General features: G+C 51.2%; 1 protein-coding gene across 1 annotated transcript in view; it reads right to left on the reverse strand.

The window, feature by feature from the left end:
- SYK (spleen tyrosine kinase) overlaps nucleotides 1–11964 on the reverse strand; it is a 52923-nt gene extending 40959 nt beyond the window's left edge. The window contains exons 1-2 of the mRNA XM_008566155.1: nucleotides 11557–11964; nucleotides 8780–8940 (exon numbers count right to left, since the gene is read on the reverse strand). Coding sequence (XP_008564377.1) covers nucleotides 8780–8940; nucleotides 11557–11958 — 563 coding nt within the window. The 5' untranslated portion in view covers nucleotides 11959–11964. The remainder of the gene's footprint in view (nucleotides 1–8779; nucleotides 8941–11556) is intronic.
- Between the last annotated feature and the right edge of the window lie 2118 nt (nucleotides 11965–14082).

The raw sequence follows: 14082 nt of genomic DNA on the forward strand, positions 1-14082 counted from the left end.
CCCCCCCCCCCCCAGGATGTCCCCATTTGGAAAATACATTACACAGTCAGCTCCTCAGGAGGAGCTTCTTCTCTGGTCCGACCACCTCCCCGACGTGCGTGTCACTCCCTCTGCCACCCCGGGCCACGCCATGCGTGTGTCACTCCCTCTGCCACCCTGGGCCATGCCATGCTGCAGTCATGCTGCAGGCCCCTCAGGCTCTGCACACACGCTACCTGGGGTAGAAGATTACCTCTCTTCCTTCTCAGCCTACTTGCTTCCTTTCATCGCTCAGAGCCCAGCCTGAATGCTTCTTTTCCCCGGAAGATTCCCCCCACGTGACACTGATGTCAGTGCTAAGGTGACAGCCATGAACACAACAGCCCAGTCTCTGCTCTTGTGGCATCCAGAGCAAGTGGAGTGGGGGACAATAAACAGATAAACAGAAACAAAATAAAGGCAACGCTGGGAAGTGTCACTGAGTTCTACAAGACCACCCTGGTGTCTCACTGGTCACCGTACCCCCGCTCCTATCACAGTGCCTGGTGCTTATCTGGTGGAATGCACGAATATCCTGCTGAAGGAGGGACTACCTTTGTAGCCATTTTTGTTTTTACTCAGCACACTTCTGAAGCCAGAAGTGGAAACTGCAGTCGAAGTGGCACTGGTGATCTCCTGGTTTGATGACCCCTCCGCAGATCCGAACTACTACCTTTTCTTTACCACATGAATTCACCTGTTTGGAGAGCAGCCACCTCTGCGCCTTAAAGGTCACCTTGACTCTGTAGGATCTGCAAGGACTCTAAGTCAAAAGCAATAAAATATTTATCTGTATATTAAAGACAAAAAAAGCGACAATACCATTTTTAAAATTTTGCATGACATGGACTTTTCAGAGCGTTTTCATTCTAAGTTCATAGGATAGAATGAAGAGCGTGTCACGTGACATGTCAGCGCACGTGATGCACACTGGAGAGGATCTGGGCTGCACAGCGCAAGCCGCCAGGATGGGGCATCTCTGCACAGGAGGGTCAGAGGCGTGTTGCCCACGACCTGCTCCGCACGGCCTCATCCAGCCTAAGGGGATCCCAGCAACGTGACCTTGTGGCCCTAGGTTTTTGTACAATTTGTAAAAGACATTTCGGTCACAGCCAAGAAAGTTCCACTCCAACTTCCCCAAAATGTACATGACATTAAAAATAATGACTTGTGAACTTAGAGAGAGAACTGAATTACCCTTTTTCTATAGATAGAAAATAATATTACTAAGTTACTGTTGAATGAAAAGAACCAAACACAATGCAGTCAAAAACAAGTAGAAAATAAAGGTGTTACAGAGATGGGTCAGGCAGCTAGCTAGCTAAAAAATGATTTTTTTCTAAATTTTGTATGTTTCTAGTATTTACCAGCTTTAAAAAATGATAATTTATTGTTTTTTCTCCTTCTAAAAAATAATCTAATTTGTGCATTTTTTTTTTTGTAAAGAGGGATTCCAAAGTTTTTTACTATGGACCCCACTAATCCCAATCCTTCTTTGGGGGGAGGAACTATATAACCTTTGGAAAACAAGCTTTGTTTCCCTTTCCTAAAAAATTCATTTTTCAGTCATACCAGGGCTGTGACTAACTTCTCAAAATAGCAAACTGTGCCATCGCAGAAGTCCTCAGAGACCTGATCGGACAAACCCTCAGACCCTTCTGCCTTGCCTAGGTCCCAGGCGTCACCAACAAGGCAGAGGTCTGACTCTCACCTGCCAGACGTGACTGGAGGACTCCCCATCCAATGCTTGAATCTGGCCACCGGACCCCAGACACAGGCAGGGGCCTGCCACAGCAGAGGGCAGGTGAGGAGCGTCATCTCTAGAAATGCTGCTGAGAGGGCGCTGCAGACCCACGTTCTCTGTCTTCTCCAGAAAGAGCCTTTGTGCCTATATTCTTTATTCTTCAAGCACCATGTGCAAAGTCCCTGACAACTGGCCCCTCAAAGTCACTCCTGAGTGGTCTGGCTGAGCTGTGTGCACAGGAGACAAGAGAGGAAAGCCTCTGCTGCTTCTGATACACTCCGTGGCCCTGCCCCAACGCCACCCCTCGCAGGGGGTTCAGAGTAGGGCTGGTCATAGTGGACCCTGGACAAGTCTCAGTCTTCATTTAAAAAACAAGGGATTTAGACCCAGGAAGTGGTAGGGACCTTTCCCGCTCAGGGGTGCTGTCACCGGAAATGGATTTCACACGGCTCCTGAGGAGAGAAAACTGGAATCTGGGTTAGACGGCATCCCCAGACTAGTCCGTCAGGACAGCCGGGAGGTCCTGGGCCTATCTTCTGCATTTTGAACGGCACTATCGAGGATTTATAATCAAATCCAGGTCTTGTACTTTCTGAAATATGCGGCCTTTCCCCCAATGCGTTCTCAGTCTGTTGGAGCAAAGGCATTTCTGGGTGGTCATGGTGGTGTGTGTGTGTTTTAGGAATTCTTTTTTTTTCATCTTTTAGTCCAATTCTTACCAATGCTGCTTTTAGGATAATAGCCTCAGGCTCAAATGCTGGCATCTAAATGGTGAAGACAGCACATTTGTACCAATGATGAAAGTATGAAGAGTCATTTCTGGGGTATTGTTTGCCCACACTATCCCAACAACCTGGTAAAATGCTATTGGTTAGTTTATGGCTTGCAATGCAAAAGTAAACCTTCCCTCTGATGAAAGAAATACTTATTTGTTATTTAAATCTGCCACTTTGTAAAAGAAAAAGTCCAGTGTGAATCCTTGTGAGCAGCGGGTGGGGAGCAGTGGGCTAGAGCCACGCCATGTCCAGGAAGAGCTGGGAACGGACCAGTGCAGAAAACTAAGAGTGACAGGGAGGAGGAGCAGGAACATGGCCATGGAGCAAGGACCAAGCTGAGTGCTGGTGACCCAGGCACCTGACAGCAGGAGGAGACGGCCGCCTGGCAGTCTTGTCCTCAGTAAGTTACCCTTCGGGACTTGGCTCAGGGAAACCACTTTCCTTCATCTGAGCCAGAGCGCTCTCTGCACTGCCATTAAACATGGACTGTGCTGTATTGTGGATATTTATCTGTCCCCACCACGAGGCCATCGACTCCATGCAGTCATCTTTATATTCCAGCAACTGGAATACAAGAGCTCTTCCATGCACCTCTGATGAATTGATGGATTGATTGTTCCCCGGTGGAAGTCACTGGGGTTCCCAAGTAAAATGGGAAATGCAAACCATCATTCCCAAGGGGTTTGGAGTGAGCTGCCTCGCCAAGCACAGCAGCCTGCGTGGCAGTCCAGGCTCAGACACTCTGCCTTCTGCCGAGGACCACAGAAGACAGAGATGAACCGTGTTACTGACAATAAACCCACAGAGGAGATGGCTATGTGTGCAGAAGTGACCCAGAGCCCCTGGCCCTGCCCACTGCACAAGGGACAGGGACTCAGGGGGGATGGGAAGCCTGTCCTGCCCCCCCAGCAGCCAGGGCGAATGTGCAGGGCAGAGCCACACAGTGGGAGCCCAGGGATGTCCTGCACCATGCCCTGGAGCTCCAGCAGCATGAACCAGCACACATGCCATTCCATCTTCCAACAAACATGAGATGCAATCCCCATGCTCAGGCATAGAGATTGAAAAATCACGATAAAAAGTAAACAACATACTTCGGTACATATGTACCCAAATCCACACAGTGCAGCCTCTGAAGGGCTGGCTCCGGGGCCAGACGGATCCCTTGAACATTGGCTGGATCTGGCCTTAACATTCCCAAACGTGAACCCACCAACTTGGCCAAAGCAGAGTCCTTCAACGCCGATGCACCCCCTCCCTTTTCACTCTGCGCCAGCTATAGTGGTGTCCCTGGGCCCAGCTCTCTAGCACACTCCTGCCTCAGGAGCACCATTCCCCACACGTGCCATGCTTGGGCTGGGACAGCTCCTCTGTGCCTCAGGTCTCTGCTCAAATGTCTCCTCCACAGCGAGGCCCTTCCACACCCCCAGCGCAAAACAGAACCCCCAAGGACTCTATTCCCTTACTTGAGGGCACTTGACACACTGTGCAGTCCTTTCCTGCTGTTCCGTGTCCCTTTCTCTCACTAAGATGTCGGCTCCATGACAGCAGATGCTCGCTGACTTCCTTCTCCACTCCCAGTGCCCAGAATGGTGCTGGCATCTGGCGCTTCCCGCAACTACCACTGACAATGTCGGTCCAAGGATGGACAAGCTAACGTGATGACTGGAAAACAAATGGGGGACACATTCTTTAGGAAAATCTGGATAAGGGACTGAAAAGAACAGCTGGCTCTGCCTCTTGGCTGTCCCAGGACAGGTGCCCCTGGTGACACCCCCATCTCTAAGTGAGGACACAAGTAACATATGGAATCCAGTTCTGATTCTAAAGGCACTGTGCCATGCTATTCATTAGAAGTAAGGAACATTTTATGAAATGACCCGTAAGCAGGGCAGATTTGATTATTCAAAATTGAGTCAGGGACTTCCTGCAACTTGCGCCTGTCCCAACCAGGGAATGTAGGACAGGGACCTGCCACTGTGGACTGGGAATGAACACACTCAAGGCCACCAGAACTGGAGCTGCTTAAGACTTCTGATGGAGTTTGGATGTGTTGTCCCCTCCAAAACTCATGTGGAAATCTGATCTCCAATGTGGCAGTGTTGGAAACTGATTGAGTCATGGGGGCGGATCCCTCATGAATGGATTAATGCTCTCCCTGGGGGAGGAGGAAGTAACTAACGAGTTCTCACTCTATTAGTTCCCGCGAGAGCTCATTGTTTAAAAGATCCTGGTACCTTCTCTCTCTCTCTCTCTCTCTCTCTCTCTCTCTCTCTCTCTCTCGCTTCCTCTCGCCATGTAATCTGCTTGTACCCACCGGCTGCCTGCCACTTTCCGCCATGAGTAGAAGCAGCCTGAGGCCCGTGCCAGATGCAGCTGTCCCAGAATCGTAAGCCAAATAAACATCTCTTCTTTACAAATTACCCAGTTCCATGTATTTCTGTTATAGCAACACAAAACGGACTGAAACAGAATATTGGTACCAAGAAGTGGGGTGTTGCTATACAGATACCTGAAAATGTGGATGCAGCTTTGGAACTGAGATTGGTTAAATGGCTGTGACCAGAATGTTGATAGAAACGTGGACAGTAAAGACCATGCGGACGATGAGGTCTCAAATAGAAATGAGGAACTTATCAGGAATTAGACAAAAGATCACCCTTCCTACACCATAGCAAGGAATTTGGCTGCACTGTGTCCATGCCCTTGGACTTTGTGGAAGGCGGGATGTAAGAGTTGTGAACCAGAGTATCTGGCGGAAGAAATTTCCAAGCAGCAAAGCATTAAGGACACTGCATGGTTATTTCTAACAGCCTACTCTGAGTTATGGCAGCAAAGGCATGATATAAAGCCAGAATTTAAAAGGGAAGCAGAGCATAAAGATTTGGAAAATTTGCAGCATGGCCATGTGGTAGAAAAGCAGAGAGCATGCAATGGTGCAGCCCAGTGACCATTAGCTAAGATTAGTACAAAGTAAAGGGATTATCAAGAGAAGGAGAAAAAGGCCCTGAAGGCATTGCAGAAGCCTCTGGGGCCACCTCTTCCATTTCAGGCCCAAAGGCCTAGGGAGACAGAATGGTCTTGGGGAACAGGCCCGAGGCACCGTCCATGGGCTCACTGCCCAGGGCCACCTTGAGAAGATGCTTCCAGCACCAGCACCCCAGCTACTTTGGTAGCTCCAGCTGTGGCTAAATTGGCCACTGGTGTGGCTGGACCTAGAGCTTTGGAAAATATAAGCTGGAAGTCTTGGTGTTAGGTCTGCAGGCTTCAAAATGCCAGAGCTGGGAAGGCTTGGGAGCCTCCACCCAGATTTCAAAGTATGTATGGAGAAGTCTGGGGGCCCAGGAAGAGATCTGTCGCAGGGGTGGAGTCGCCACAGACAACCCTCACTAGAGCAATGCCGAGCAGAAATGTGGGGTCAGAGTTGCAGCAGAGAAACCCCAACAGTGCCATGCCTAGTGGAGTCGTGAGAGCGGGACCGCCATGGAGACCCCAGACCTGTGGAGCTACCAGAGTGGAACACCAGCCTGGGAGAGGTGAAGTGTGGCCTGAGACCAGGAAAGCCATAGGAGTGGAGCAGCCAAGGACTTGGGGACCCAACCCGCACACCAGCATGCAGAGGAGTCAAGGTCCCTGATTCACCAGCCTTGAGATTTAATGTCTGCCCTGCTGGGTTTTGGACTTGTTTGGGGCCTGTTTCTCCTTTCTTCTGGCCTATTCCTCCCTTTTGGAATGGGAATGTGTACCCAGTGTCTCTTCAACCATTGTTATCTTGGCAGTAGATAAATTTGGTTTTGTTGTTCAGGTTCACAGCTGGAAGGACTTTTGCTTTTGGTCTCAGATGAGACTTTGGACTTTGGACTTTTAAGTTGGTGCTGGAGCAAGCTGAGACTTTTGCGACTGTTGGATAGAATGATTGTATTTTGTATGTGAGAGGGACATGAGTTTTGGGGGGCCAGGGGTGCAATGATGGAGTTTGGATGTGTTGTCCCCTCCAAAATTCATGTGGAAATCTGATCTCCAATGTGGCAGTGCTGGAAACTGATTGAGTCATGGGGGCGGATCCCTCATGAATGGATTAATGCTCTCCCTGGGGGAGGGGTAGTGAGTGAGTTCTTGCTCTATTAGTTCCCACGAGAGCTGATTGTTTAAAGGACCCTGGCACCTCCTCTCTCTCTCTTGCTTCCTCTCGCCATGTGATCTGCTTGTACCCGCCAGCTCCCTGCCACTTTCCACCATAAGTAGAAGCAGCCTGAGGCCCGTGCCAGATGCAGCTGTCCCAGAATCGTAAGCCAAATAAACTTCTGTTCTTTATAAATCACGCAGTTTCAGGTATTCTGTTATAAGCAACACAAACAGACTAAAACAACTTCACTGAGGACTTTTAGCTCTATTTCCCATAAAAAACACATGCAAACACTTCTGAGGATTAAAGAATCTGGAGCCATGTCCAGGCAACCTGGATTTGGGGAACTTACCATATTCATTGACACAGACCCTGCCCTGGGCTAGGAGCATAGCCATCTGGGCCTTCTGGCAAACTTTTCACACTCTACACAAGTGTACACAAGTATGTTTAAACACAACATAACACACCCACTGTCCTTCCAACAGGAGCGGTCACATGCCTAGCAGCAGTGGGTACCCTGGTTAGGTCCTGCGGACCCACACGCTGTGGCAGGTGAAATCTCCAAGCAGTGAAGCCTTCTAGAGGGCCTGTTCCCCTCCTTTCTCTGTCAACAACGCTATGAGATTTCCTGCCAGTGAGAATTTCCCACTGCTTGTGTGGCGGAGAGGGTGGAAGGGGTGGCGCAGGGGCAGACTTTCATCGGGTCCTCTGACGGGTGCAGGCCAGCTCATCACCATTGCAACCTGAGATACTGAGCCTCGGGGTACAGCAAGACCCTGGCTTATCAGACCACTGGGGGACTCAGGGACCCTGTGGAGCCCCGAGGACGGGCGGGGGACAAGGCGTGCTGGTCACATGAGAGCCGCCTGCAGGCCTCCCATTGTGGGCATGGGGCTCAGCTGGCCAGAGCAGAACTCGGGCCATGTGGGGCGAGCTGCTGCTCTCGGGACTAGGCAGCTCTGACACACAAGAGCAGGTGTCTCACCAGCCAGGAGTCAGCAGGCCCCTTCTTAGATTATGCTATTTGGGGCTGACTGTACACTCCAGGATGCTGTGTATGCAGTCCTGTGACATTTGTGTTGGAAATTATTGCTGAGAAAATGGTAAAAGACGAAGCCTCAGGGAAAATGAGCTGATGGGTGCCCACACTAAGGGGACGTGTCTCCCCTCCCTGCGGCACATCTGCCAGCACCCACCGTGCAGCCTGTGGCTCTAGTCTCTCCATGTCACCCAGCCCGCCTTTTTCTTTCTTTTTTTTTTTAAGAGTATTGTGTTTACCACAATTTTTTAATTAAGAGGTACTGTCGTAAAGTCCGAGGAAAATTCTTTAAATAGATGGATATTCAGAGAAAACACTTCTATTTCTAGGAAAAGTTACAAAGTCAGCTGGCATTAATCAGCATGCTTAACCATGAAGCTGCGTCGCCATTCCTGGTTCAGGCTCTCAGGCAGTGACAGCGAGTGTGGACTCTTGCAGGTGGGCGTTTCCCCTGCCACAGTCACCCACTGTGCTGCCGGGACCACCCAGAGAAGCTTCTTCCCTTCTCTTGACCACAGACTCCACCTGAGCTGGCCTGTGTCTCCAGCACCTTCTCAAATGTTAGGTTACATTGAATCACGGAGGGTAACGACGGACAGAACTTGGGATTCATACTTTCTAATTTTTGAGCTCGTAAGGCTGAAGCCCACAAACCTGCTTCCGATCAGACAGCTGCACTCGCCATTCCTGTAAGTGACTCCCAGGAAATTTTCTTTAATATCTGTCTCGCAAGCACTTAGTTTCAAGTAAAAATAGATGTAACGTCTGAGGTCATGGGGAAAATCTGAGGGAGCAAACTGTGGTACTTCTATCTTAGTTGTACAGCCACAGAAGTTGTGACACATGCGATATTTGCCATTAAAAGTAGAATATGGGGCTGCATAACATTTTTCTGTAAACATTATGTCCCTCAGTGCCCAAGAAGAGTGTTCATTTTAGGGTCAGACTGGGCAGCCCCCATGGTGTCCGAGGACTCGGGTCACATGGAGTCCCATCATGGGGAGGCTGAATTGCCCCTAATTGTCCAGGCAGCCCTGGTAGTGGGAGGTGAAAGCAGAAGACACGATACTTACAAAAATTTTCCGTTTGTCTTTGATCCTATCAGTACAGTTTGCTCAGACTCATCTCGGGAGATTTTCCCGTGGAACCAGGGCATCTTCTCGTGGGCAGTGGTGGCGATGAGCTTCTCCAGCTGTGGCTTCTGGCTGATGATGGCTTGCTCCAGAGCCTGGCCCTGCCGGGAGAAGCAGCGTGAGCAACACCGAGCACAAACGGAAGAGGACACAGAAGTCACTTCCCGTCTGTCCTGAGTCCGGCGTGGGAAAACAGGATTAGACTTCCTTCCTTCACTCATTCGTTCATTCAATAAGTAAAGCCAGTAAGACTCCTTGTATATCACATTAGTACCTGCACATGTGTAAATAAGAAAATGGATGTTAGAAGGAGGACACTGGCCTGTTCAAAGGCAGACGAGACTTTGTAAACCATCTGACAGAGCCCACGAGGTCCAGAAAACAGGCCTCCTGCCCTGGACACTTCAGACCACAGCTGTCGAGGAGACTATTCTGTGTCACAGCCTGGTCACTTCATAAGTTAAGGTGCTTTGAGACGTGAGTCGTGGAAGCTCCTGCGTTTCCCTGGCCACCTCTACCGGGCATCTCCGAGCACTCACCCGCCCCCCAGTCCTGTATCGTCAGGAAATTTGATCACAGAAAGTGAAGGTGAAAAATCTTGACCATGTGAAAATGACAATGTGGAAACCAAAAATCAACAATGGAGCCAGGGGCCGAGAAGTGAGTCGGTTGCTTTCTTCATTTCTTAGTGGGAGAGAAAGGGGTATTCTCTGCAGTAACTAACGAAGAGCCCACTTGGATTATTTGCATTTATAAAGAGAACCAGAAGGAGTAAAAATAAAACTGTGCCCAGCCCAAAGCAGGAGATGGAGGAGAAGAGAAGAGAGAGGGAATGTGGCCATGCTGATCTTGCCCGTGTCACAGGTGGAGGGGGGAACCGAAGTCGCAGCAGGTGACACACCACAGAGGCATGTGAGAGGAAGCGAGTGGAGAGCCCGAAGGCGGGAGCTGCAGAACAGTCCTCAGCACAGCCACGGCCCAGCGCCGACCGCGAGCGCCTTGTGCTGTGTGAAGGGAGCCGGTCTGCAGAGGCTGCGTGCTGTGGGATTCTACTCATGTAATGTTCTGGAAAAGACAAAACTGTAGAGACAGATGGGCCGGCCGGTGGCGCACTGGATAGTGCGCCGCTTGGGAAGCGTGGCAGCGCTCCCGCCCGAGGGTTCGGATCCCACATACAGACCAGCTCCTGCTCACTGGCTGAGCGACGTGCCGGAGCGACACCGAGGTTTGCAATCCCGTTGCCGGTCCCTGGTCCGGTACGGGGGCAACACTGAGGGTTGCGATCCGTTGCCGGACACGGAAAAAAAGACAAAAGGACAACAAAAACCCAAAAAACTGTAGAGACAGATGGGCCGGCCCGGTGGCGCACTGGATAGTGCGCCGCTTGGGAAGCGTGGCAGCGCTCCCGCCCGAGGGTTCGGATCCCACATACAGACCAGCTCCTGCTCACTGGCTGAGCGACGTGCCGGAGCGACACCGAGGTTTGCAATCCCGTTGCCGGTCCCTGGTCCGGTACGGGGGCAACACTGAGGGTTGCGATCCGTTGCCGGACACGGAAAAAAAGACAAAAAGACAAAAAAAACCCAAAAAACTGTAGAGACAGAAATCAGATGAGGGGCCGCTAGGGGCTGGGGCCTGATGGCGTGACAGAGCCCTCGTTTGTCCTCAGTGTGCTGGGGCTTACATGAGGCTATGCATTTGTCAGAAACCATAGGACTGTACACCCAAAAAGGATGAATCTGCTCTGTATAAATTATACCCAACAAATCTGACTTATCTAACTTAAGGAATAAAAGGACGGCCTAAGACATACCCGATAAATGTTACTGAAAAGTACCGAGCACACGGTACTGCAGTATCTGTCTGCAGACCTGAATCTGATACAGAACAGGGTGAAGGAGTAAACGGAGTCACTGTATATAATCCCCAGCTAGTGAATACTGCCGTAAATCTGTATGTATCAAATAACACAACCAAATGCACTGAGCACACATCCAGGAAACACAGGAGGAGACCCAACCAAAACACTGGCTCCTGACACCAAGTGCCGTTAAGAATGTCGTAGCAATGTAAATTGTCACAACCTCTGCAACCCTTCTGGACGGCAACTTGTCACTATACCTGGATTAAGCACACACATCCTTTGCTGGGGCAAATCTGCCTTTTCAGAGTTTATCCTGCAGATACTGCACACAAGCGTAGAATAAGATGTGTATGGAGCGGTATCATTAGCAGCATTATTTGCAAACAGCAAAAGTGTCCATCAGTAGGTACTAGTTAGATAAGTTACAGCATGTCTCAGGCAAAACCAGGCAGCCAGAGAAAGGGTAACGGGGAGACGTGTGCACTGACAGAGAAAGTTCCGCAAGAGGTGTCAGGAGGCTGTAAGGTCAAGTGCCCATCAGTGTGTAGAGCATGACCCTGTTAGGTAAATAAAAACCAGCGGACACAGACTGGGGTCCCTCCGAAAGGGCCCACCATGGCCTAGGAGAAGTGGTTCCCTGCAGTGGAGAACCCTGTGTCGCCAGCAGGAGGCCATCACTGTGGCTGGGGGAGGGAAGGCTGTCTCCCTGGAGCAGGGCATTTTTGGGCCAAAGAGGTTGGCTGAGGAGACAGTTCTGTGGGCACAGAGAACTGCCCTGCATGGCTCTGCAGGGAATGGAAGTCTGGGTGGGTTACAAGCCAGGAACACAGGCAGCGGGACCCGCACGGCCCACCTGCAGGTTCCACGTCTGCTTCACGTACTCCCTGATGAGGTTTTCTTTCAAGTCCTCGAAGGGGCCCGTCTTGGGCTGCACTCCGGGGGGCCGGTTGAAAGGCTTGGTGAGGAGGCAGATGAGGCCATCGGACTCCTGCGAATGGTACTGGCAGAGCTCAGCAGGGCTGCTGTGGGCCCTGCCACCAGTGATGGCGTAGGTCCCGTTCAGCTCCCGCTCGATGGTGTAGTGGTGCGCCTTCCTCCCGTGGGCCACCGACAGGGCGAAGCCGCCCAGGTAGTTGCGACTCTGGCGCAGCAGGTAGAGTCCATCACTCATGCCCCCCTGGACCAGGTAGTCTTCTGCCTCCTCCCGGGTGATGTTGCCAAAAAAGAAGGGCAGATGGTTGGCGCTGTCAGCCATGCCTGCACCCAACGACAGTGGCCAGCACACAATCAGACGTCCACCTGGGGAGAGACAAAGATGGGGACAGCGGTGAGGAACCCAAGCAGCAAGCACCATTTGCAAAATCCACCCAAGCATCCGCAGCTCAGGACACAGGCGCCTCCCTCTGTGGACTTCCCACCTGTGGTGTCCTTTCTGCTCACAACTTTATTACAGTTTCCAGACAATACTAAACCGAAAAACGGCATCTGACAAAAGTGACCAAGTTAATTATTATTATTATTATTATTATTATTATTATTATTATTTTGGTGGCGACAAAGAATTCTAAGAGACACATTAAAAAGAGAAGGGAGGACTATTGTGCCTTGAGGGTGGACAGCGGCGTACAGGACGCAGAAACCAGCTTGAAACAGCCGCTCCTCTTGAGATTTAGACCCCGGTGAAGAGAAGCCACTCATCACAGGTACTGACCTGGGAAGACCTGACTAAACTCCTGCATCTGAGCTGTGGGCGTGCACTGTGTGCAGGCACAGGCTGTAGTGGAAGCCCAGAGAGCAGAAGTGAGAGCCACATCTACAGACCACGTAAAACTGTGACCTGCGGTCACCATGAGGCCTTCCCACCTTGGGCCTGGGCGGGAAGATCAACAAGCAGCTGCCTGGGGCACGAAAGTGGCATCCGCCCAGAGCACCCTCGGGCCTGGGGGTGGCACGCTGTCCTGTCCCACCCTTCTGCAGGTGGGCAGCTGAGGAAACAGCCAGACCACTTCCTGGGCACTGCCCGCCGTTTCCCACCGGAGGGCTGGCGTGAGAGAGACAGAGCGCAGGCTCCACAGCCGAGGAGCATCTGGTACAGAAACGACCCTCTTTTGCATTAAACAAACACGTTTCACAAGAAAAACGAAGCAATCAACGCACTTTTAACACGGAGAGTGTTTTCTCGCAATCGTGGTTGTAAAGGAGGAGGACGCATGCTGCCAGTCCAGAAAGTACCCAGAGAGGTGTGTGCACTTTAACCAGAAGCGGCGGATGGTCCCCTAGAGAATGATCTAGATGGCTTCGCCCACTCATCTGGGGAGGAAGTCCCCCCAACCCTGTGAAACAGCCTCTCTCACTATGAATTACCCCGCAAATGGCTGCAAAACGTACGACTGGCCCGACACGGTGAACAGAATTTTCTCTGGACAGTATCCTCAAATCAGTACTTCTAGGTGAGCCCCTAATAAGGCATGAGTTTTACTATAATTTGGTGGTAGAAATAATCATTTTCTTGCTTGCCTCTCATAACACCTGACTGTCAATGACTAAATGTTTTTACCCAAGAAGTTTCTAAAAGCTCATCTCTCAGCAAGGTTTTGTTTCTTTTGAAAGTACAGTCCACATTTACTCTCGAGTCTAAGAAGGCTTTTAACAAAAAGACCTCTCTGGAAACACAGTGAGTTCCTGTGTCTCTCGGAAGGAATATTTCTCTTCTGCTTCCCTTTCTTCGTCTCGGGCTAGGCCTTCCACAATGCTTTTGCTGCAGGTTCGGCTCCTGCCCTCCCCTGAGATTGGGAAGGCCCTGAGACCTCCCTTCCCACGTCCACTCTGTTCCAGCCAAGGGTCTTCTAGGGCCTCAAACACCATTTCTAACTTCTCTGCACCTCCAGCCCAGTGCTTCTCAAATTTTTGTGTGCCTGCACATGGCCCAGGGATGCTCCAGCTTCAGTACTCTGCTGGTGCTGCCACAGGGCCGGCCCTACCTGACACAAGCTCTCCATCTCTGCCTGCCACCCGTCCTAGCCCACAGGTGCCCAAGTGAGGAACACTCTCCTGTGGCTTTGGTGCGTGCTCCTTACTGTCCATGCCCATGGCCACTGCCCAGTCTAAGCCATGCCCTGCGACCACTTCCGTCTCCTGCACCCCAACCCCTTCCTGCCTTTTAGCCTCATTTCTAACACGGCCGGTCCACAGGCCACGCCGTACGTCCCCAGGGTACCGTGGGGGTCTCTCTCGAGTCCTTGCTCCCACTCTGTCTCTGCTGGGGGGATGCACCTCTGCCTTCAGGCCACCCCTGTCATCCTTGCAGACCTGCCTCAAATGCCACTCTCACTGTGTACCTGTCCCTGATGCTCACGTCCCCTGTATGTCCCTGTGTCCC

The sequence above is a fragment of the Galeopterus variegatus genome, unplaced genomic scaffold, assembly GCF_000696425.1.
Source record: "Galeopterus variegatus unplaced genomic scaffold, G_variegatus-3.0.2 Scaffold225, whole genome shotgun sequence".
In the NCBI taxonomy this organism is placed as follows: domain Eukaryota; kingdom Metazoa; phylum Chordata; class Mammalia; order Dermoptera; family Cynocephalidae; genus Galeopterus; species Galeopterus variegatus.